The 23,280-nt window shown below is 53.4% G+C and overlaps 2 protein-coding genes across 3 annotated transcripts in view; one reads left to right on the top strand and one right to left on the bottom strand.

Moving 5' to 3' along the window:
* Positions 1–6,195, top strand: part of USP7 (ubiquitin specific peptidase 7) — a 54,289-nt gene extending 48,094 nt beyond the window's left edge. Inside the window, exons 22-31 of one of the 2 annotated variants that reach the window (XM_027961774.3) lie at positions 702–855; positions 1,398–1,465; positions 1,912–2,020; positions 2,108–2,185; positions 3,132–3,232; positions 4,014–4,113; positions 4,757–4,876; positions 5,004–5,075; positions 5,205–5,295; positions 5,621–6,195. In XM_027961774.3, the coding sequence (XP_027817575.1) occupies positions 702–855; positions 1,398–1,465; positions 1,912–2,020; positions 2,108–2,185; positions 3,132–3,232; positions 4,014–4,113; positions 4,757–4,876; positions 5,004–5,075; positions 5,205–5,295; positions 5,621–5,727 (1,000 nt within the window). In that variant the 3' untranslated portion in view covers positions 5,728–6,195. Of the gene's footprint in view, positions 1–701; positions 856–1,397; positions 1,466–1,911; positions 2,021–2,107; positions 2,186–3,131; positions 3,233–4,013; positions 4,114–4,756; positions 4,877–5,003; positions 5,076–5,204 lie in introns of both variants that reach the window. The other variant, XM_060405742.1, reaches the window with a different exon arrangement.
* An 8,521-nt stretch (positions 6,196–14,716) lies between these two features.
* On the bottom strand, positions 14,717–18,743 carry LITAFD (LITAF domain containing). The gene is made up of 4 exons (XM_027961961.1): positions 18,612–18,743; positions 18,301–18,382; positions 15,028–15,169; positions 14,717–14,825 (listed from the first exon to the last, which is right to left on the bottom strand). Exons 1-4 carry the CDS (start codon positions 18,741–18,743, stop codon positions 14,717–14,719), a joined length of 465 nt encoding a protein of 154 aa, XP_027817762.1.
* Positions 18,744–23,280: the final 4,537 nt, after the last annotated feature.

Here is a 23,280-nt window from a genome sequence, read left to right as displayed (position 1 = left end):
TCACTGGATGCCTTTAGTTCCTAAAAATGGTGACAGTGAGCGTGATAACTATTTTCAGGGGGACAGAGGTCTTCATGGAATAGCGAAAGTGTTGTGTTTTCCTGAAAACATGAAATTCCTTAGCCTGCACCTACTCGGGTAATCGCTTGAGTCTGTCTTCACGAGAGCCAGCAGGTGTGTGGTCTGAAGGCAGCCTGGTGGCACAGCCAGGCTCCTGAGGCCTTCTGGCTAGGCAGGACAGTCCTGGACCCTGGCCACGGGGAGGCCGCCAAACATGGGGCCAAGAGTGGGGCGGCAGACTTCTCCTTAAGGGCCAGGCAGTGAGGATTGTAGGTTTAGTGGTGACCCGCTCCCATCGAAGGAAAGTGCCAGCTCACCAAGCCCCGGTCAGGGAAGGGACCCTGCACAGCCGGCAGGGTGGGCCCCGCCGTGCGTCCTGAGTCCTCCTCCTTGTCCAGAGGGCACCGTTCTGTCTCGGGAGTGAGATCAGGCGTGGAAAGCAGCCGCTCAGGGCTCACCTTCTGTCCGCGGTCCCGTTTTCCTGGTGGCCGGGCAGGCTCCCGGCTTTGGGAAACGCTGGCCCGAGTTGAGATCCGCAGCGCTCGTGCCACTGTTGCGTGGGAGACGGTGCCTTTTTAAAACAAGCGAACAGTGAACCTTGGCCTGGACTTCGATCGTCTGTGTTTCTTCCACTTCCCCAGGGATGACCCCGAGAACGATAATAGTGAATTACCCACTGCAAAGGAATACTTCCGAGACCTCTACCACCGTGTCGATGTGATTTTCTGTGATAAAACAATCCCCAACGATCCTGGGTTTGTGGTGACACTGTCAAATAGGATGAATTATTTCCAGGTATTGGATCAAACACTCTTCCCTTCAGATTCCACACCAGGAAGACCACATTCTTACATTAAAACTATCTTGCTGATGAGGCTGTGTAGTGGATTTGGTTCTGGGGGAGGGGTTACCATCCACTGTCTGAGGAAGTTCCTGCTCCAGGCTGATTGGTGTTGATGGTACCCGGGACCAGAAGCAGTGTCCCCCTGACTCCCCCGCCCCCGGCCATGTTCTCTTCAAGATCCTCCCTACCCCTCAGCAGCTTTGCTTCTGTTTTAATATGCCAAGTGTGAGCTATTAAAATAATAGCCTAAAGAAAATATAGACCTCCCCATTAAAAGTGAAAAGTGCTTTTAAAGTTCTTCCTCAGATATGCTGTTCCCATGGAGACATACTAAGAAATATAGTTTATCCCTGTTAAATAATAAATTTCTGGGGCATTTAAACTCCGGCAGCTTATGCCCCGTTCGAACATTAAGCAGTTCGTCAGTGCTAAGTGCACGGGCCAGGCTCAGTTTGCTCTGAGGATGGAAGCCTCACTCTCTGCTCCCCTCCAGGTGGCAAAGACGGTCGCCCAGAGGCTCAACACCGACCCGATGCTGCTCCAATTCTTCAAGTCTCAAGGGTGAGCCGAACCCGCAGACGCCCGCCATCGTCGAGTCCTGACTGCTTGCTTTCCATAGCCTGTCCATTAGTTAGAGCCCCTGATGGACACAGCTCACAGCCGGCCACCTCGCCTTGCCTAGTTTCAGCGTAGAATTGTCACCACTTACATCTTGACCCCACTGCTCCAAGGTGTCAGAATAGCAGGCAGCCTTGTCTAAAGCCAGCCAGCCTTACTCTAGAGACCACACGCCTCCCCTCCCGTGTTCTGGCTGGGCCCATCCCAGCCAGGACTCCGTGTACCGTGCAGACAACATTCCCGTGTGACAGATGCAAGGACTGGGGACCCGGGGATGGGGGTCACATTTCAGGGCGAGGGGGCAGGGCAGAGGCTTGCTTTGATGCTCACTCACGGGTGTGTGTTTCAGGCAAATAAGCCTTGTATTGATGTACCGTTCTCTTGTGTAGTTACAGGGATGGCCCAGGTAATCCTCTTAGACATAATTATGAAGGTACTTTAAGAGATCTGCTACAGTTCTTCAAGCCTAGACAACCTAAGAAGCTGTACTATCAGCAGGTACGAGCCCAAGTTAACAGACTGGGTCATAGGAGACTCGGGTTTCTGTTGGGATGGGTCTAAAATGCCTTTCTTTTTTCTTAACAGCTTAAGATGAAAATCACAGACTTTGAGAACAGGCGAAGTTTTAAGTGTATATGGTTAAACAGCCAATTTAGGGAAGAGGTAAGTATTTTCATGGTATGAAATTTTATTTTTATTGTGGCTTGTTTATTGTTTCTCTCTCCTTATGCCTTGAAAAACTTCCTGGTAACAGGGTCAAAGGGCTTCCCTGGTGGCTCAGCAGGAAAAGTCTCTGCCTGTAGTGCAGGAGACATGGGTTTTATCCCTGTGTCAGGAAGATGCCCTGGAGAAGGGAATGGCAACCCCACTCCGGTATTCTTGCCTGGAGAATCCCATGGACAGAGGAGCCTGGTGGGCTACAGTCTGTAGGGTCACAGTCCGTAGGGTCACAAAGAGTTGGGCATGACTGAAGCGTCTTGACAACTAAAACAACCACAGAAAGGTCATAAGCGGCAGCGTGTGTTAGAGACCCTGCCCCAGCGTCTGAGAACTGGATGGGAGGTGGGGTGACCTCTGTCCTCCCCCGCCCCAGGGGCTGCAGCGGAGTGACGGTGTGACAGTGTCGGGGACTGTTGTCACCAACGGGGACCTGCATGCTTGGCCTTGGGGCCGGCAGCCTCTCCTGGCACCTCGCAGGCGCCCTGCCCTGTGTTGGGTGACTCCTCTGGCAAGTCAGACCCCTAGCCGTTCGCCTCTCTGGCCCCACCGGGTGGAGAGGGACCTGGACCACACGCCATCAGTGTTGCCCCCTGTGCACTCTGTCGGGGTGAGGAGACAAGCTCCACCCTGGGCCTCCTCGTCTGTCTCAGCGTTGAGAACTGGACAGGCTCTTCGTGACTGTTCTGGGGGAGAAATTCCTGAGGAGCTGTCCTGGGAACCGCGAGCTTTCTGCCTCAACCTGGCCGTTGATAGATGCACAGCACTGTGGGGTGGGTCCCAGGCTGGGCGGGTGGTCTGCGTCAAGGTCGGCAGGGAGGTGTCAGAGCTGAGTGCACAGGCCCCGCGTGTGTCATGGTTCCCCTAAAGCCTTGATCTTGTCATTTCTTAGGAAATAACACTATATCCAGACAAGCACGGGTGTGTCCGGGACCTGTTAGAGGAATGTAAAAAGGCTGTGGAGCTCGGCGAGAAGGCATCAGGGAAACTTAGGTGAGTATTTCCCGGAGATGGAGGTTGGGGTGGCCCCAGCCTGACCCCACCATTGCCCCTGATGCATCATTACCGTACTCGGCTTTTCTGTCCTTGGCAGCAATTTATTTAAATATTTCGTGGTTTTTCATCCGTTTTTCCCTCCCTGATTCTTGACACTAATTAGCAGCAGTACAAAGGGAAATTCACGCAGAAAAAGCCAAGCAGAGGAAGTGAACTCAAGCAGAATGATCGGCTGAAACTGGAAAACTTGGGGCTCGCTTGTGTCGGGGAAATCGGGTTGCTTATCCTCCATTTCTCTCGTGTTTGGGCCTAGGGAAGAAGCACCAGATTTGATGATCAGTTTTTTTTTCCGAAAGTTGGGTTCTCTTCTTACCACCTTGTCTTCCGGGCAGCACAGAGGATGAAACAGTCCTTCGGGCTATTGGTCCCCAGAATGTTTTCTTTGCAAAATTAACAGAAGAATGAGGCCTTTATTATCTAACGAGTGAGAAGAATATCACCAACCCTGCTTACTCTGGAACCATTGTGGGAAAGGCCTGCACAGGTCCCTCCCCAGGCCCTGGCCCAAGGGTCCCCTTCAGACTGGCCTTACCACACTTTCCGAGGGGACCTCCGGCCAGTGTTCTGTCTGCTCCCCATGGATACCTGCTTTTGACACTTAGATCTTGATAAGGACAAGCAGATCTCCATACTTTGTAATAAAACCCTTGTAGAAAACCATTTGTTGGCTTTTTCCCCATGAATTTGTATAGTTGATTTTCTTCCTTGCTTTGCACAGGCTGCTAGAAATTGTAAGCTACAAAATTATTGGTGTGCATCAAGAAGATGAACTATTAGAATGTTTATCTCCTGCGACGAGTCGAACGTTTCGAATAGAGGTGCGTGTCCTCTGACTGCAGCGAGGGGCAGGGGCTGGGGAGTTGGGAGGGGGTTGCTATGACCTGGTGGGAGGTGGGGGCCGTGGCTTGTTCAGGTAACACAGCAACTCCCAGAACATGCTGCCATCCCTGGGGTTAATTCTCCCAGGTTTTGAAATTTTAAATGTTGATACAGTAGACCTGACCTAAAAGCTACTGTTTCAAGTGTCCGCTTCATTTGGTGACATGAGTACGTCCATGTTGTTGGACAGTTGTCACCGCTGCCCATCTGCCCCCAAGGCCCCCGCCCCACCCCCCCACTCACAATGTGTCGCTTGTTTGTCCCTAGAAGTTGATTTCAGTGGTGGATCGCCAAGCACATCTAATCAGAAACCCAAGCCCTGATAATTGTAAAGCGGCTGAGATTGCCGCAGTAGCTGCAGTGATTCATCATTTGGTCTCTTAAAACTCGGCGTTTTCTTTGAGGTTTAGATCTTTCTTCTGACTTTAAACCCTCATCATTCTCGTGAGCCCCTAACGTGACCTTGTAGCAAAAATCTGCCCTCACTTCCTTGCTTTAGGAACGAGTCAAAGAGTTCGGAATCCAAACGTGCAGTGCTGTGTTGGCCTTAACCGAACGTCTGCCCACTCTGTGTGTCCCCAGGAAATACCTTTGGACCAGGTAGACATCGACAAGGAGAACGAGATGCTCATCACGGTGGCTCACTTCCACAAGGAGGTGTTCGGGACGTTCGGGATCCCATTCTTGCTGAGGATACACCAGGTGAGGCGTCCTTCTGCCGGCTGGCCGGCCGCCCCGGGTCTGCCCCACTCAGCCTGGCACACTGCCCCAGGCGGCTGCACAGGTGGGCGTGAGCCGTGTGAGCATACACGCCCTTTGTCGTCTGCAGGGCGAGCATTTCAGAGAGGTGATGAAGCGGATTCAGAGTCTGCTGGACATCCAGGAAAAGGAGTTTGAAAAGGTATACGTTTCTTGGATACCGGCAAGTCATTTGTTGGGTGGGATGCTAAAGCCTTGACTCTTTTTTTGCCAGAGGTGTGAGTTTCGCTACTCTTTGGAATTAACGGAGTTTTCCGTTTTTGTCTGTCAGTTTAAATTTGCAATTGTGATGATGGGCCGACATCAGTACATAAACGAAGATGAGTATGAAGTAAACTTGAAAGACTTTGAACCTCAGCCTGGTAAGAGCCCTCCCGTGGAGACGCAGGCCGTCAGGGCCCAGGGGGCAGGTGGCCCCGGGTTCGAGGACCAGGCCTCCCTTTCCTGGCTGGGGAGTGAGCCTCGTTCTCGTCCTCTGTGGAGCAGGGAGGGACAGTGGCCTGCCTCCGGTGACCTTGGCAGGTGTCACACGATGGCGAGGGGGGTAGCGCCTGACAGTGCCACATGGGGAGCCAGTGACCTTGGTGGGGTGTGGGGGCCCGTGCTGCCCAGGAGGCCCCTCGGCTGCTCCTGACCCCAGGGCCCGAGTGCTGGCTCAGTGGTCTGACCATCTCCTCTCCCTACCAGGTAACATGTCTCACCCTCGGCCGTGGCTCGGGCTTGACCACTTCAACAAAGCCCCGAAGAGGAGTCGCTACACATACCTTGAAAAGGCCATCAAAATCCATAACTGACTTCCTCCCCGGCGGGCGGGCGAGGCGGACCGCGGTGGGTGTGCCCCTTACCAACAGCCGAGAACTCTGGTGCGTGAGCACCACCCCACGTCTTCAGCAAGAGGATTTGCTGCTGGTGTTAATTTTATTTTGTTGAGGCTGTTCAGTTTGGCTTCTCTGTATCTATTGATTGCCCTTTTTGAGAAAAATGAAGGTGTTTTTATAAAGCTTGGATGCCAATGAGAGTTATTTTACGGTGACCACAATGCCAGGCGCTGTCAGCGTATCGGGGTGCGGCCGGCGGGCGCGGCGCTGGGCGGGCGCGGCTGACCCCCTCCCCGGGGCCCGGCCACCAGCCCGCAGTTAGGAAGTCTTCTGTTTAGGCTCGTCTGACGTCTTTCCCTCAGTTATACTTTCAATGACCTTTTGTGCATCTGTAAAGGCGAAGCAGAGAAACTCACAACCTAATAAATAGCGCTCTTTCCTTCACTGGTGTCCTGTTGCCCCTTCCTGGGTCTCCCCGGCTGCCTGGGTCTTTTTAATAAACTCGTCTCCCTTCCGTCAGCCCCTGCGTCCCACAGCCCGTTTGCAGAGCAGATGCACTGAATACAGGCTTGACCAGACACTTTGGGGTCTTTTTATTCAATTGAAAAAAAAAAAAAACAACACTGTTCAAATCCAATTAAGGTGTACTATGCTGCCTCTGGGTAAACCTAATGATCTCAAGAGTTCATTCGAGCAGGTGAAAAAATTATAAATGGACTCGTCTGCTTCAAATGGGACAGACGGAACCAAGAAAGGAGGGCCTTTTAGCTAAGAGGGTATGCCCACTGGTGTTCGCAAGCTGTTGACTTTGTATAAAAAAAGTTAAAAAAAAAAAAAAAGTTAAAAAGCAAAAAAAAAGGCAGAATGAGATTGTATATTTAAGGAATGGACATGTACAGTTGAGCACGGGGAGGAGGTGGTGGCTTCTGTCGGGTGACGGAGTGGCCCCCAGGGGTGCCCACATTCATCGTGTGTGGTTTTCTTTCGGTCCGGCTGTCTCCTTTGGAGCTGACGCCAGCTGCGTGTCTAGTTTTGAGTGCAGTAAAATAGAATCAGCAGATCACACTTAGTTTTCATCCTTTTCCAATATTTTTCTGTTTGTTTCTGTAGCAGCAGTGTACACCAACTCTTCCTGTATATTGCCTTTTTGCTGGAAAATGTTGTATGTTGAATAAAATTTTCTATAAAAATGATAATTCAGTGAGTTGACGTGGAAGTTGAGGGAGCCATCAGCTCTCCCTGCAGGTAGGCCCGGGGAACCTTTTATCACTTCATGGCAAGGTTTTGGGGGTTCTTGCCTCCTCTTCCTCCTCCTGTTGAAGCTGAAGAGATTGAGGTTTTCCAGGCAGGAGTCGAGTACACTGAGATGACTGTAAATACGGGAATGACCGAAGGCGTGGTCCAGGGGGAGGTGGCCTCGCGTCCCCCACCTGACACGGCGTGTCCACTGGCTGCTCTCCACCTGGAGGAGGGCTTCCTGCCCGGGTCCCCGCAGTGACCATGGACAGCGCTGTCTTCCTGCAGAAAGTCACTCCCCGGGTGCACGACTTTGAACGTTTATTAAATTATTCGGGATTTTTTGTTTTTTAGGTTTTGGCCGACGGTAGATGAGAGTCTTGGGTCACTGAAACTTAAAAGGCTTTTCTCAAAGTCCGTTTCACGGTGTGGGCAGTCAGCACGCACTGCCTGTGATTCTCTTCCATTCCTTCCCAGCCACAGCCTGAGTCCAAGTTCATAAAACCGATGGGGGCAGCGGGGATGGGGCTGGTGCTGAAAATAACTCCTCGCTTGGGGACCCCGGAACCACAGTGTATTGTTCTCGAGGGGCTTGAGGTTCCTGTTACTACCAGAAACAGTCCAGTGGGAGAAAGGGTCTCCTTGATGAGAGGAGCAAACTGTTTGCAAACATCCATTTCAAATGTCAAGATCAAACCACAGATCCCTGCTGTGGGGTGGGCGATACTGGCATTTCCTCGAATAGGAAATGGCAACCAACTTTAGGATTCTTGCCTGCAAATTTCCATGGACAGAGGAGCCTGGCAGGCTACAGCCCATGGGGTCGCAAAGAGTCGGACAGGACTTGAGCCGCTGAGCGTGTGCTGGCATTTCTGCCAGTCTAGGCCTTGGCGTTCTGACCACTCAATGCCCAGTGGAATGACCTAAGTAGTGGCGGAGGGGGGTATACTCTGTCCCCTGCCCAGGGAGAGAGCTACACGCCCCAGGTGTCTACTGAGTATCTGAAATGTGACTGAAGTAGCAGAGGTGAATTTTTATCACTGATGTAATTTTTTTTACTTATTTGGCTGAGTCAGGTCTTTCCTGTGCCATGTAGGATCTTTCAACGTGGCATGGGCTTATTTTCCCAGTGGTGGCGGTGATTTAGTCGGTAAGTCGTGTCCAGCTCTTCCCCATGGACTGTACATTGCCAGGCTCTTCTCCGTGGGATTTCCCAGGCAAGAAGTTGGGTTGCCAGGAGTGGGTTGCCATTCCCTTCTCCAGGGGATCTTCCCGACCCAGAGATTGAACCTTGGTCTTCTGCATTGCAGGCAGATACTTTACCCACTGACCCACCAGGGAACACTCAGGCCAGAGTCCCTGGTACTGCAAGGCAGTTTCTTGACCGCTGGACCACCAGGGAAGTCCCTTGTTTAGTTGTAAATCGCCACATGTGACTGAGGCGTCCTGACCACGTTTTCCTCGCTTTGTGGTGGTGGTGGTATGGTGAGTTCCCTCGAGCCGTCTTGAGTTAGTACATAAAGCCCTCGTTAGTGCCTGAGAGTTTTCTTGACCTCATTAGAGGAAGCCATGGGGGCATCCAGGGGCAGGGTGGGAACCAAATAAGGGCCCAGTTCCCCCAAGGTCCTCCTTCAGCACCTCGTGCCCTCTGTTAACTTCTAATGAGGGCTGGAAGCAGGGCCCCGGGCACCCTGGGGAGCAGGCTGATCAGAGTGGTGTCTGCACGTTCAGAGGCAGGGTCCCTTTACAGCAGAGGTCTGAGAGGGCAGTGACCCACCGGGGTTGGAAGGGGGCGGGCAGGCACCATCAGTGGAGGGATCCTGGATGGTGTGTATGCTAAGTCTCTCAGTCATGTCCGACACTGACACTGTGGAGTGTAGCCCTCCAGGCTCCTCTGTCCATGGGGTTCTCCAGGCAAGAATACTGGAGTGAGTTGCTGCTCTAGGAGATCTCAACCCAGGGGTTGAACCCGCGTCTCAGGTCTCCTGCATTGGCAGGGAGATTCTTCACCACTAGCGCCACCTGGGAAGCCCCTCTCACAGCAAGATAGAGCCAATTTGATACGTGTGCCCACTGCAGTGTCCTTGCCTGGAGAATCCCGTGGACAGAAGGAGCCTGGCGGGCTCCACAGAGTCGCGAAGAGTCGGACATAACTGAAGCGAGTCAGCTTGCATGCGGAGTTATGAGATGCTGTGGGAGAGAACCCGCACTCAGAGCCCCGTGGAGCCTCGCCCGGTCCCTTCCCCACAGCAGAGAGGCGGCCCCTCATCTGTTCAGACCCAGCGCCACACAGGTTGGAGCTGCTATTGGGCTGGTTCGTTCCACCCCACCCCGCGCTGGGCAGGCGGTGGATACACGGGATGGCAGCGCGGCCGCGCTTGGCTTTCCCGACCCTGCGGCACCTCTGGCATCTCCTGCCTCTGGCAGGAAGCCGTGGGAGGCGTCCCCAGTGCCTGCCACACTGTGCCTGTGTTGGGGTGGGGTGTTCTTTGTCTCGTTTCGGGGGGCCCATGTGGTTGGGAAGACCAGAGCAAGGGTCCTGATAAAGACCGTCACCACTGAGCACACCATGTGCCGGCAAGGAGGCAAGTGACAAGGACAGAGAGAGGGAGTGAAGCCCCCGGGCTGGGCACTCGGCCTGCTGAGTGCAGAGCCGGCCTGGAGACCCACACTCACTTGCCACCCCTTTCTGAGTGCTGCCTCCCTGCTGGAAGGAGGGGAACCCCACTTTAAGATGAGAGCTTTGGGAAAAAGGGGCTGGGCCAACCTCCCCCAGCCCAAGCCCTGGCCCCTCCTGGCCAGCCCCGGAGGTCTGTTCAGATGAAGAAGGAGCCTGGGGAAGCCTCAGGGAGAGAATGGGGTCCCATGCACCCCAGCCTGGGTCTACAGTGAGGTCTGGGGACCCAGAACCAAGGCCTCGGACATCAAGGGGTGGGATTTCCCTGGTGGTCCAGTGGTTAGGAATCCACCTGGCAGTGCTGAGAATGCAGGTTCGATCCCTGGTTCGGGGACAGAGATCCCACATGCCTTGGAGCAGCTAAGCCCACACACCACAACTAAGACCCAACATAGCCAAATAAATATTTTTTTTAAAGCAACAAAATAAACAGACTAAGAAGTGGGAATGGTGTTCTAGGTCAAGTTGTCTGAGGCAGCGAGTGAGGAGGCTCTGGGATGACAGGGACTTCAGGGGCTGGGCCAAGGGGACAGCCCGAAACCTGCTGAACCCACCTGTGCACAGATTTTTTTTTTTTTTTTCACACACATTGCTATGCACAGATTTTGAAGCCGAAAAATCTGGATTTTTTTTTTTTTTTAAGTTGACTCTGGGCAGTCTGAGTCAGAGTGGCCTGGAGTGGCTCCCTGGGCTCACGGACCACTGCTGGGGAGCTAGGCAGGGCCTCGTGGGTGGACCGTGGTGACTGAAGCAGGCCAGTCAAGGAGGGGTCCAGGACACTACCCACAGCCGGCACTGTGTTGGCCGTGGGACCAAACACTCCTGCCCGTGGACCTCTCTGGAGATCTGAGCAAAACCCGGCAGGTTGCCTGATGGGCACAGGATCAGACGGCCGGCTGGAGCTCTGCAGACGGGTCTGTGTCCTGGCCTGGTTCTGGCAGAGCCAGGCAGGCTCGGTGACTCTGGCCCCCCTGGCCTGGGTGCCTCTGCAGGGCTGTGGGCCTCCAAACCACAGATTGACCAAGTCCCAGCTCCACTCCTTACTCAGGGTTGTGGTGGCCCACGAACCTGCCTGGCCTCCCTGGTGGTCAGTACACACAGGTGGTCCACTGGTACCCCCGTCCTGATGTATTACGAATGGGAAGTTGTTTCCCAGGGCTGGATGCCTAGTTTGTGTCAGATGCTTCATCTTCATCTTTTCACATACACACACACGCACACACTTTTATTTGTTTGTTTATTTTTGGCTGCACTGCGTCTTCATTGCCGCACCGGCTTTTCTCTGCTTGTAGCGAGCAGAGGGCTACTCTCCAGCTGGGATGTGTGGGCCTCTAGTCGCAGCGGCTTCTCTTGTTGCAGAGCGTGGGCTCCAGGGCGAGCGAGCTTTAGTAGTTGCAGCACGGGGGCTCAGTAGTTGTGGCCCCCAGACTTCAGAGCACAGGCTCAGTAGCGGAGGCAGGCGCATGGGCTTAGCTGCTCCTCGGCACGTGGGGTCTTCCCGGATCAGGGATCCCCTGTGTCTCCTGCACTGGCAGGCGGATTCTTCACCACTGAGCCACCAGGGAAGCCCAGATGCTTCATCTTCTAACCTTAAAAATCTGAAGTCCCAGGGCCTTCCCCGGTGATCCGACTCTGTACTTCCTTTGCAGGGCAGGGGAGGGCACGGGTTCCTGGTCAGGGAAGTTCTGCATGCCTCGAGATGCGCTCATAAACAGATGGGTCCCTGTTTGGATGTGGGTGCCGGCTTCCCATCTGGCAGCTGGTGCCACCCCCGGAGTTCATGCTCTCCCGGGTTTTCCGGGGCATCTTGAGGGGAGGGGGCAGAGGGGCTGCCGCCAGCCTCTCTGGGAAGGCTGACACCCAGATCCGGGGAAATCTGTCCCCCTACGGGTCCTTTCCCCCTGCTGGTGTGACACGCTCCGCCAGTGCCATCGCAGCAGCGCCAACCACCTGAAGGCTACATGGTGCTTCCACGCCAGCTCCGCGACCACGTCTCCACTCTCCACACAGGCCGTCCCACCGTCTCCTGCCTGTGCAGGAGCCTCGGGCCGGCAGAGCCGAGGTTCCGGCTCCCCGTCTGGTCACTGGATCCAGACTGGCCGTCTCTCGGCCTCAGCTTCTGCATCTGCCTTCCCAGACGGTGCTGAGCAGGGCCGGAAGCAGCTGCCACCTTTCGGTGAATAAACCATAGCTCAGTGACCATCCCACCTGACTACTCGTCCTCCTCTGCCTCTTAATTCTCCCGCTTCTGTCCCTTCTCTAGCAAATCCCTTTTAATTGAAAAGAGGAGTGAGTAATATTTGTTATATTTTGCAAAACTGAAAATATCCCTTTGGGGGATTCCCTGGCAACCCAGTGTTTAGAATTCTGAGCTCTCAGTGCCGGAGGTCCTGGTTCGATCCCTGGTTAGGGAATTAAAAATCTCATAAGCTGTGCTGTGTGGCCAAAAATTAGAATAATAATAAAGACAGAGGGGAGATGCCCTGTGATACAAATTATTTTTAAAATTTATTTTTAATTGAAGGATAATTGCTTTACAATATTGTGTTGGTTTCTGCCAAACATCAACATGAATCGGCCATGGGTGTATATACATCCCCTCCCTCTTGAACCTCCCTCCCACCTCCCACCCCACCCCACCCCTCTTCATTGTCACAGAGTGCCAGTTTGAGCTCGTTGAGTCATATAGCAATTTCCCACTGGCTATCTATTCCTGGGTCAGGAAGATCCCCTGGGGGAGGGCATGGCAGCCCACTCCAGTATTTTTGCCTGAAGAATCCCATGGACAGATGCACCTGGCGGGCTGCAGTCCGTGGGGTCGCACAGTTGGACACAACTGAATCGACGACACCCACGCATGCACAACGTACATGTTTCTGTGCTAAGACAGAAATTCTTTAAAAAAAGAATCCAGTCATTGTGACGTTCAGCCCGTCCCCCACTTGGCCTTGCCCCTAGGCCAGCAACACGGTACCCGGAGGGGTCCCGCTCAGAAGCCAAGCTGGGACCTTTTTTCATCCTAAGCGTTTGCCAGATTCCTCCTGCGTAGCTTCCTTCACAGGTCAGAAAAGCTGCTCTACTGTAGCCTTGAGGGAATTTAAGGGATTTAAAGGATTAAATCTCTTGTTGGGGACTGGGTGCAGAGATTTGGGAAGACTGGTTCCCTCATCCCGGCTGCCAGAAACCCACCTGTCCCTGCCAGGGCCTGGGGTCACCGGGGTCTGGGGAAGTGACAGAGACCCAGGAGCCAGTGATGGGGCTGGAAGGAATTGGCGGAGAGAGAAGGGGGCAGGCACGGAGTTGCAGGAGAGGCCAGGGACAGTCTGGACGCTCAGATGAACACTTGGGCTCTCTTGGTCCTGGCTGGCTGGAGCACAAGGGAGCAGGAACCACAAATGGCCTCAAAGGGGCCTCGTGTTAAAAGTCTGGTCCCAGGATGGACCTCCCTGGGTCCAGTGGTTAAGACTCCACCTGCCAGTGCAGGGGTCACAGGCTCAATCCCTGGTGCAGAAAGATCCCACCTGCCACAGAGCCACCAAGTCCCGGGGTCACGACTACTGAAGCCTGTGCTCCACCGCAAGAGAAACCACCACAGGGAGAAACCCGTGAACCGCAAGGAAGAGCAGTCCCCATTCATCCCAACTGGAGAAAGCCGGCACACAGCAACCAAGACCCGACCCGGCCAAACATAAACAAACGAAAATGCAAAAACGAAGCCTGGTCTTGAGGGTAGTGAGTACTAACTGGGTGGTGTCAGAGCCAAAGGTCCTAACTCTTGTCCCTGATCATTGCACTTACTCTGTGCCAGCCAGCGGCCACAGGGGAGGACCGGGAGGCGTGGTCAAGGCTTGGGAGCTGGGAGTTGCCATCAGGGATTCTCGCCTCCTTTAAGGAAGAGATGGGTAGGGGAGCGGGGAGGTAAAGAAATCATTGCACGGCAGAGGGGACAGGACCCAGGGCTCGTGCAGAGAGGGGGTGAGGGATAAGAGGAGGTGATGCAGAGAGGTGGCCATGCCAGCCTCAGCCACCAGGGGCACCTGAGGAGGAGGGAAGAGGAGTGACTTGGAGACCTGATGGGTTTGGGGGGGCCTTTGGGCATCCGGGGAGGGCTGTGGGGTACAGGAGGTGAGAATGGAAACCTCAGGAGTGGCTTGAGTAGGGAAAGGGCTCAAGACAGGACCCTGGGATGGCGGGACAGCAGGCCAACAGGATGTGCTGAGAGGATGCAGAAGACTTGGCCAGAGCATCAGTGCCAGACAGGGGAGGCGGCAGGGAGGGCCCGGGCTGCTGAGGGTCCAGGCAGGTCGGGAAGTCAAAGTCGCTCAGTTGTGTCTGGCTCTTTGCGACCCCATGGACTATAGAGTCCATGGAACTCTCCAGGCCAGAATACTGGAGTGGGTAGCCTTTCTCTTCTCCAGGGGATCTTCCCAACCCAGGGATCCAACCCAGGTTTCCCATATTGTAGGCGGATAGTTTACCTCTGAGCCCCAAGGCTACCCAGACAGGTAGGGAAGAGAGCAAAGTGCCCGGAGGATGTGGGATTTAGCTGGGGGAGCTCACAGGCTCTCTGCCAGCGTGAAGGGCAGGTGCGGCTCTGCAGGTTGCCTGACTGGAGTTGCAGAGACGTTGTCACAGACGACGGAGCTTGACGGATGGAAGAAGTGTTAGTCGCTCAGTCGTGTCCGACTCTTCGTGACCCCATGGAGTGTAGCCCGAACCAGGCTTCTCTGTCCATGGAATGCTCTAGGCAAGAACCCTGGAGTAGATCGCCATTCCCTTCTCCCGGGGATTCTTCCCGACCAAGGGATCAAGCCCAGGTCTCCCATATTGCAAGCAGAATTTGTTACCATCTGAGCCAGCAGGGAAGTCTGATGGGAAAGAGTCGGGAAGGAAAGAAGAGGGTGGAGCCTGAGAAGGGAAGGCCGCTATGCACACCATCGGTCGGCCCCTCAGTGGTCAGTCAGTGCAGGGCAGCCTCCTGTGTGCCAGTGCTCACCGGCCTCCCCCGGCGACAGATGTGCGCAGACAACAGTCACTTAGTCAGCATTTATTTCACAGGCGTTTGTAGAGGAAGAGCTCCTGGCGACACACGGGGCACGTGTGCCTCACGTCCATCAAGCTGTCCACACAGAAGGGGACGAGGCAGCAGCCCAAGAAGCACCTGAAGCCTCGGAAGCAGCGGGGACTCACCGGGGGCCAAGCCGAGCCTGACAGCCCCAACTCCGTCCCTGGGGCTGCCCGGCCAGCAAGGTGGGCTAGGAAACCACCCCTCCCTCCGCACCCCATGCCAGCACCCCCCCAAACCAGCAGGCTCCCAGCACGGATGCCCAGGGCCCTGATGGAGGCGAGGGGGGACCACTCACCCGGCCACGAAGATGCCGGTGCACAGGAGCCAGGTGAGCACGCCTGGGACCGGTGTGGTCACGGTGACGATCCGGTTCATGCAGTATGGACACGTGAACTGTACCGGATCTGGGGACAGCAGCCTCGGCACCCTGAACAGTTCTTGGGGGAGGGGGAGGGGAGGGACATGTCAGACCCCACGCCACACCCCAGTTCCCCCAATCCTGTATCCACCACGGGGGGGCCTGCCCCACCTGCAGTTTCTCCGTGCTCCCCTGAGCCCCCCAGGCCATCCCGATGGGCCCAGCTTCCCCCTTCACCACCCCCTACCCACCAGCCTCCAGGTCTCAGGGCCCTTGCTCAGTTAAGACCTCCCGCATTTATTTCACAGGGGTTTGTAGAGGAATAGCTCCAATTTTTTTTTTTTTTTAAGCAATAACTCTAAGTGACACCCTTGGGGAAGCAGTAGCTTGAAAACTGCTGGTGCTGCTGCTGCTAAGTCACTTCAGTCGTGTCCGACTCTGTGCGACCCCATAGATGGCAGCCCACCAGGGTCCCCCGTCCCTGGGATTCTCCAGGCAAGAACACTGGAGTGGGTTGCCATTTCCTTCTCCAATGCATGAAACTGAAAAGTGAAAGTGAAGTTGCTCAGTCGTGTCCGACTCTTCGCGACGCCATGGACTGGTCTACCAGGCTCCTTCGCCCATGGGATTTTCCAGGCAAGAGTACTGGAGTGGGGTGCCATTGCCTTCTCCGAGCTTGAAAACAACAACCCCCTATAAAAACTTCCGTTTGGTATTCTTGCTTCTTCTTACCCGGGCACAGTGTTTTTCTGGGGTGAGGGTTCCACAAAAAAATGTTGATCTGTATTTAGCTTTTTTAAACACAGTGAGCATTTTTACAGTCTTGGGTGTGCAGAGAGGTGAGGTCTTTGGTGGTGGCTGAATAGTTTGTTAAGAAACTAGGATTCCAGGGAGTTTTCATGCTCTAGACGGAAGGCTTGGCGTCTGGTCCGGGTGGACTGTCGAGCCATGAGGAGGGGCCTATGACCGTTACAGACTTTGGGTTCCCGAGAGGCCGAGGGGCCAAGGGGAGAGGATGTTGGGGTTTAGAGAGCTGGGCTCTAATGTGGGGGTGCCACCCCACCCCTAGTTTGGCAGGAAACCAAGGGAAAGAACTACGTTTGGCTAGATGGGGGTGATCCATGGTTTAAAGCTCACTCTCCCACACCAGACTTGACAACCCAGCCCAGCCACTCTCAAGCTTTTTCTTTATTTAAAAATCCCTCCCCACCTCCAGATTTCCGTGGTGGTCCAGTAGTTGGGACTCCACGCCTCCATTGCTAGGGGCACAGGTTCGATCCTTGGTCGGGGAACTAAGATTCCACAAGTCGCTGCGTAGTGGAGCCAAAAAATAAAAATCTCCCCAAAGCCCAGACCCTACAAGGTTGGGTGGGTGGGTGGGTGGTGGCTGAATTCCTCTCCTCTTTGATTTCAAGAGCGATGGATTCGCAGAGTTGAGAAGAGGGCTTCTTTTCATAGACATTTCCTGAGCACCTACTGTGTTCCAACCCCTTCTGCCAATGATGGCACATCAGAGACAAGGGCTCCAGGCCGTGGGCAGTGTGGGGGTCACAGCTGCGGAGGGAGGGATCACACCACTCAGGGGGCAGGACGTACGCCTTTCCAGAGGAGGTGCTGTTCGGACAGTCTTGGCAGGTGGTCAGGGCGGTGCTGGGTGTGAGACAGGGAAGCCTGGGGAAGGGGGCGTGGAAGGGGTGGGGACAGGAGGAACACTCACCTGGATAAACAGACATCGGGGGAGGAGGCAGAGGCGCTCCAAGTCCTGGAGGCGAAGGAGAATAAGGAGGAGGAGGCCCTTGGAGGAGGAAAGGAGAAACACCTTTAGACCCTTGGAAGACTGACTGCATGCCAGGTGCTGAGCTAAAAACTTGGCTGGTCTGAAGCAGGGACCCATTTTACAGGAGAGAAAGCTGAGGCCTGGAGGGATGGATCAAGTTGCCAGCAGTATTTCAGCCAGCAGATAGAAGAGCTTGGATTTGAACCCAGACATTTCTGACCCCATTGTGCTCCGGGTGTCCTAGGATGCAAGCTCTTCTTGGAGGCAATGCCAGGGGCTTGAGGCTGCATAAGTAACATGGACCCCATAATCCATCTTTCTCTTTCTTTTCTTCTTTTTGTAATCCCTGGAGAAGGAAATGGCAACCCACTCCAGTATTCTTGTCTGGAGAATCCCATGGACAGAGGAGCTTGGCAGGCTGCAGTCCACGGGGGCTGTAAAGAGTCAGACACGACTGAGTGACTAACGCTTTCATAATCAGGCCTTATGTGCCGGACTCTGTGCTGAACACTTCACGTGCCTTGCTTTGTTTACTCTCACCAAAACACCAATAAGGTGGATTGTGGCATTATTCCAGTTTTGCAGATGTGGAAGCTAGGCTCAGAGAGGTTAAGCAGCTTGCCTGACGTCACCCAGCACAAACATCAGAGTCAAGGATGGAACTGAAGTCGGCCTGCTTCCTGGGAGTGCCATGTCCCTTGCCTCTGGTCAGGACGGCTCCAGAAGATGCAACATTCCATTTGCTGTTTCCAAGAACCGTCTGGGCCCCCGGCCGGCCTCCTTCTTCAGCCTTGTCTCCCTCCTGCTCTACTGGGGGCTCAGTCCCTCGCCTCCCAGGAGTCAGCCTTTGACCCACCCCCAGGGCCCTGGGAAGCTTCCTCTCCCAGGCCCTGGAAACAGGTGTGAGGCTGTTTGGAGGAGGAAATTCTGGGATCCCAAGTATCCAGAGGGAGGTCTGGAGAGGAGGAGGGGAGGCCCCGAATCTTAACCAGTGTGGGCGATGGGTGGGGTCCCTGTGTGTTTTTCCTGGAAAACTCTCCAGGGCTTTGCGTGGAGACCTGGTCCTCTCAGGAAAGGAGTCTCAAGGCTTGAGGGGGGCACCTGGGCTGTCCCCACCCATGCCTCCTCCCATAGTAGGGGCAACCAGAGAACAGGAAGCCCCTCCCCACTTCCCACCGCTCAGTCTAGGCTCTGTGGGACCAGGGGTGGTTTCTCTCCCATTTGGTCCCTGCAGCCCTGCCTGGGCTGGAATTTGTACACATTTTACAGATGCACAAACTAAAGGTCAGGAATTAAACCACCTGGCCCGGGACCACCAGCTGGAAAGTCCTTCTGAGCTCAGATCCGGTTACCGACTGCCCAGCCCTACATCCATTATCTCTTTGAACCCTCCCAACCCTTTCTGAGATGAGAAAAGAGGTTCGGGGACTTACCTGAGGCCATGGCAGCGTGGCCGGGACCTTCCTCCCCACCAGCCCCCAGGGCACTCCAGGTTGCCTCTGGCCCCTGGGTGGGCTGTGGGTGGAGGGCCATGTCATACCTGATATGGGGGCGTCATCAGTCTATGGACAGTTTGAGGGTACAGGCTGTGGGGGCCCCACCTTGTCCCCATCAGGTCTCTTGGTCCCCGGGTGGGCGAGAGCAATGTGACTTGTGGGGTGAAGACGGGAATCAGACCCAGTTCAGCAAGGGGACCCGTAGCCTCCCTGCTCCTGCCTGGGGGCCCCTGCAGTCAGCGTGTCACCTGAATGCGGAGACCCTCACCCTGGGTGTAGTACCCTCCTGGGGCCCAGGAGTTCTGTTCCAGCAATGGTGTCGAGGCAGCTTTGGGTTCCAAGTTCGGAGCGGCCCGGTGCTGGCCTCGGGAGGCCCCCATCCTGCGGCTTGGCTGTCTGCAGGGGGTGGGAGTGCAGGTCACCCGGGTGCCTCTTGCTGGGCCTAGCTCAGGTGGAACAGCCATTGTGATGTGTATCCTCACAGTGGCTAGGGGTGGGGTTGGGGGGACTTTGTCCCCATTCCCTGTGGGAGGGGCAGGGTCTCCATGGGCCCAGCTTGAGAACTCTTTAGACATCAGATGACTCCCCCTTCCCACGCTGCAGGCCCGTCGGAAACTGGCCAGGATCAGAGGGCAGGGTGGGAGCCTTAAAAATATGAATCCGGGGGACTCTCCCGGTGGTCCAGTGATTAAGAATCTGCCTTCTAATGCAGGGGACGTGGGTTTAATCCCTGGTGGGGGAACTAAGATCCCACATGTTGTGGAACTTCTGAGCCCATGCGCCAAAACTAAGCCGCAATGCAGCCAAATAATAAATCTTTTAAAAAATATATGAATCCGGGGCTTCCCTGGTGGTCCAAGTGGTTAGGACTTATGCTTCTACTGCAGGGTGCCAGGTGTGATCTTTGTTAACTAAGAAGGTGCATGGCACGGCCAAAGAAAAAAGAGCAAGTTATTCTGTTGTGAGCAGTTATTTCCTTCAGCCCATGGACACAGAGATGTAGCTGTGAGGATGTTCACATCTTCTTTAGAAATGCTGGTAGGTATATGTACACAGGTACACATGTGTATATATATATATGTATATGTGTGTGTGTGTGTGTGTGTGCGTGCATGCTGAGTCACTTCAGTTGTGTCCGACTCTGCAACCCTATGGACTGTAGCCCGCCAGGCTCCTCTCTCCATGGAATTCTCCAGGCAAGAATGCTGGAGTGGGTTGCCATTTCCTTCTCCAGGGAAAATTCCCGACTCAGGGATCAAACCTGCATTTCTTAAGTCTCCTGCCTTGGCAGGCGCGTTCTTTACCACTAACGCCACCTGGGAATACACACACACACATATACACACACAGAGACACAGGTCCACACGTGCAGGTGTGTGTGAATGCAGGCACAGTTGTGTGGATAAACACGCAGGTATTATGCACACACAAACGTGTCAGTGTATATGTCACCTCGTAGTCTAGCTACCTCTCTGGCTTGTTTAGCTGTGAGTTTGAGCAAAATCCTAACTTTCTCTAACCCTCCATCCCGTGGCTTCCCCATCTGTAAAATGGGGGTAAGATAGCTACTTCATAGGGTTGTTATGGGATCAAATGCCACAACCCAGGTAATGGGTTCGGCGCAGGGAGTAAAGCCAGCATTTTTATTGGGAGATCATCGGTGCCAGGAGAGATGGTCCCGACTGTAGAGGGCAATCTCCACGCTGGGGCTGGCTCCGAGCTCCACCTAGGGTCACAGCCAGGAAGCGCGTAGCTGGGCTTAAGGCACGAATTGACAGTCTGTGTGCTTGACCTGTATACTCCACGGCTTCTCATTACGCCTCCAGAATGTCCAAGATAGTCTGAGATAGCCCTGCTTCTAGCTGATTGGCAGAAACCAAAAGTTATGGTGAATGGGAAGGGGCGGGGAACAAGTTTTCCCATACAAGAACTAGAAGGTGGTATTGGTCGTATCCAACAGAATGCCCAGGTGGCACAGTGGTAAAGAATCCATCTGCCAAAGCAGAAGAGACATGAGAGACTCAGGTTCGATCTCTGGGTTGCGAAGATCCCCTGGAGGAGAGAATGGCTGCTCATCCCAGTACTCTCACCTGGAGAACTGCATGGGGAGAGGGGCCTGTGGGCCACCGTCCACGGGGTGGCAAACATTTTGGAAGCAACTGAGCAACTGGGCACACGTACATAATAGACCCTTTGATCGGGCAGTACTGTTTCTAGAAATCCATCCTAAAGATTTGTTGTTGTTGTTGTTCAGCTGCTCAGTCGTGTCTGACTCTCTGTGACCCCAACGGACTGCTAAAGATAGACTAGCGGAAATATCAGGTGAGGGAGGTGCCAGGCTCTTCAGGGTAGCAACAAAAAACTAGAAATCCCGCAAATGTCCATCCACATAGGGACTCTTCAGCTACCCAAAATAAAGGGAGAGAGGGAGGTGAGAAAGGGGAAAAGAGACAGGAAAGAAAAGAAAATCTTCATATATGACTATGGAGCAACCTCTCCAGGATATCTTGTCTAAAAACAAACAGGAAGATATGTGTTTTTATGTATATACAGTACTCTTTTTTTTTTTTTGTTGTTGTTGTTGTTGTTCATTGCCATGGCTTGTGGGATCTTAGTTTCCCAACCAGGGATTAAACCAAGGCAACAGCAGTGAAAGTGTTGGGTCCTAACCACTGGACCACCAGGGAATTCCCTATATTTAACACTCCTTTCGTATAAGCAAATGGAGAGGGAGATAAATAATTTCCAAGAAGAAATAAAAGGAGGATGAATTAAGAACTAAAATGGTTAATGTTGGAAATGGAAGCCAGTTCTCTCTCTCTTGTTCATGAGTTTGACTTTGGAACCATATCATTATTTTCACTAATTAAAAAGGAAGTACATCAAAAAGAAAAAAGCAACACCAAAGAACGGAAAGCGACTGAAATGTGATCATGTATCAAGATTTCTTACACAGCACGAGGCACGAAGCACGAGCTATATAAGGAAAACTTGAAAGACTAGTTCATCAAAGCACCTGCTTCTTAAAAGATACCATCTATAGATACAATAAAAAGGCAAGCTACAGGTCAGGAGAAAATATTTACAGGCCAAAGGACAAGTAAACAGAGTATAAAAGAACTCCTTCTACTCAATAACTAAGAAAAACTCACAATATTAAAAGTGGGCCAAAGACCTGAACAGACACTTCACGAAAGAAGATACAGAAATGACCAACATGCATATTAAAAGATCCTCAGCATCCCTATTCATTTAGGAGATGCAAATTAAAAGGCTGAGTTACCCATGGTTAAAATTTATTTTTTATTTATAAAGAAGTTGGAGGGAAGTGGAGTCTTTTCACTTAGTTACTGATTGATCGATTGATTTTTGGCCGTGCACCATATGGGATCTTAGTTCCCTGTCGGGGATTGAACCTGCTCCCCCTGCAGTGGAAGCGCAGAGTCTTAACCCCTGGACCACTGGACCACCAGGGAGGTCCCTCCACTGGTTAAACTTTTAAAAACAGACAATCCCAAGTGTTGACAAACATGCAGAATAACTAGAACCCTCCTGCGCTGCTGGTGAGTGTAAAGTGCTTTATCATTTTGAAAAAACCAACAGTTTCTCCTGAAGGTGAACATCCGCACACCTGGGACCAGGAATTCCACCCCTAGGTCTTAATTTTTTTTATTTTTTGGCCATGCTGCATGGCTTGTGTGATCTTAGTTCCCTGACCAGGAACTGAACCCTGGTCCTCAGCAGTGGAAGTGCAGAGTCCCACCTACTGGACCGCCTCCAGGGAATTCCCTCCACTCCCAGGTTTTTACCCAGGAGAAATAAAAATGCATGTTCAAAAAAAAAAAAAAAAAGGCCTGTTTGAGAAAATTCATAGTAACTTGATTCATAATAGCCCCAAATCTAGAAACAGCCAAATATTTGTCAACAGGTGGGTGGATCATCACATCATGTGTATTTATTCCAAGGAATTCTGCACAGCAGTGAAAGGAATGAACTATTGGTATATTCAGCAAGATGACTGTGTCTCAAAAAATGATTCTGAGCACAAGAAGCCCGACTCAGGAGAGTATGTCTCCTCTGAGCCTATAGATGAGAGGCAGTAAACATGGAGGTGCCACCTGCAAAGGCAGAGAATATGGGCGTGAAGGTAGTTGCGCCTGGGGTACCAGAGCCACATACATCGCAGACACCTTAGATTTGTGAACTGTTGCAAACGTTATTCAGCTGGTAGAGAAAAAGCGCCTTAAGGAAGCCCTTTCCTGATTCCCACAGAGATTTTGTCTTCCTGGAAAAAAGGTATCTCCTCTGTGGTCTGGAGCGCCTCTTCTCGCTCCGTCTCCCCTGCGGGGGGCCCTGTCATCCCCTCTCTCTGGAGCTGTTTTACGATTCCATGGGTTTCACACCCGAGAGTCTTGAAACAGCCAGCGAGGCGTGCCTGCTCAGTCCTTTCTGCCGCCGCGTGGTGATGCGTTGCCCACTCCCTGCCCCCAACCCCCCAACCCCCGCCCCCCCACCACGCCCCGTCTCCTTCGGACCGCGTTATATCTCTGTGTGCATTGTGGTCTGCGGCTTGATGCCTGCTTTCCGCCCTCTGCATGCCGCAGCTCGCAAATAGAGGAGACGCTGCACAAATACAGATTGACTGTGTGAATGAGTGAATGAGCTGCCCACCCCATTTGGCTTAAAATCCTTCCGATTTTACGGCCCAGGGGGCAGGGGGCTTTGCATAGGCTTGAGGTTATATATCTCGGGATGGAGTTGGGGATCGCCTCCTTCTCTGGAGATTTTGGGGACGATGATCCCCATAACGCAGGGTTGGGACACCGGCTGCTGTGTCTGAGCTCGGACACTCTTGAGAGGGAAATGAGGAAGATGCGCCTTGCTCTCGGTCTCCGGCCATCCCAGTCATCGCCACCA

This window comes from Ovis aries, chromosome 24 (assembly GCF_016772045.2).
Source record: "Ovis aries strain OAR_USU_Benz2616 breed Rambouillet chromosome 24, ARS-UI_Ramb_v3.0, whole genome shotgun sequence".
NCBI classification, from domain to species: Eukaryota; Metazoa; Chordata; class Mammalia; order Artiodactyla; family Bovidae; genus Ovis; species Ovis aries.
Note: the sequence above shows the minus strand (reverse complement) of the source record. Positions and strands in the feature narration are given on the sequence as shown.

What these genes read in the sequence shown, in the direction of transcription:
- LITAFD (XM_027961961.1), bottom strand. Translation starts at nt 18,743, where the DNA reads ATGGGGGCCTCCCGAGGCCAGCACCGGGCCGCTCCGAACTTGGAACCC. An exon ending in GTGAGGGTCTCCGCATTCAG is followed by an intron (nt 18,383 to 18,611) that starts GTGACACGCTGA and finishes CTCCACCCACAG; the next exon opens with CCCACCCAGGGGCCAGAGGC. An exon ending in ACCGGCATCTTCGTGGCCGG is followed by an intron (nt 14,826 to 15,027) that starts GTGAGTGGTCCC and finishes CCGAGGCTTCAG; the next exon opens with GTGCTTCTTGGGCTGCTGCC.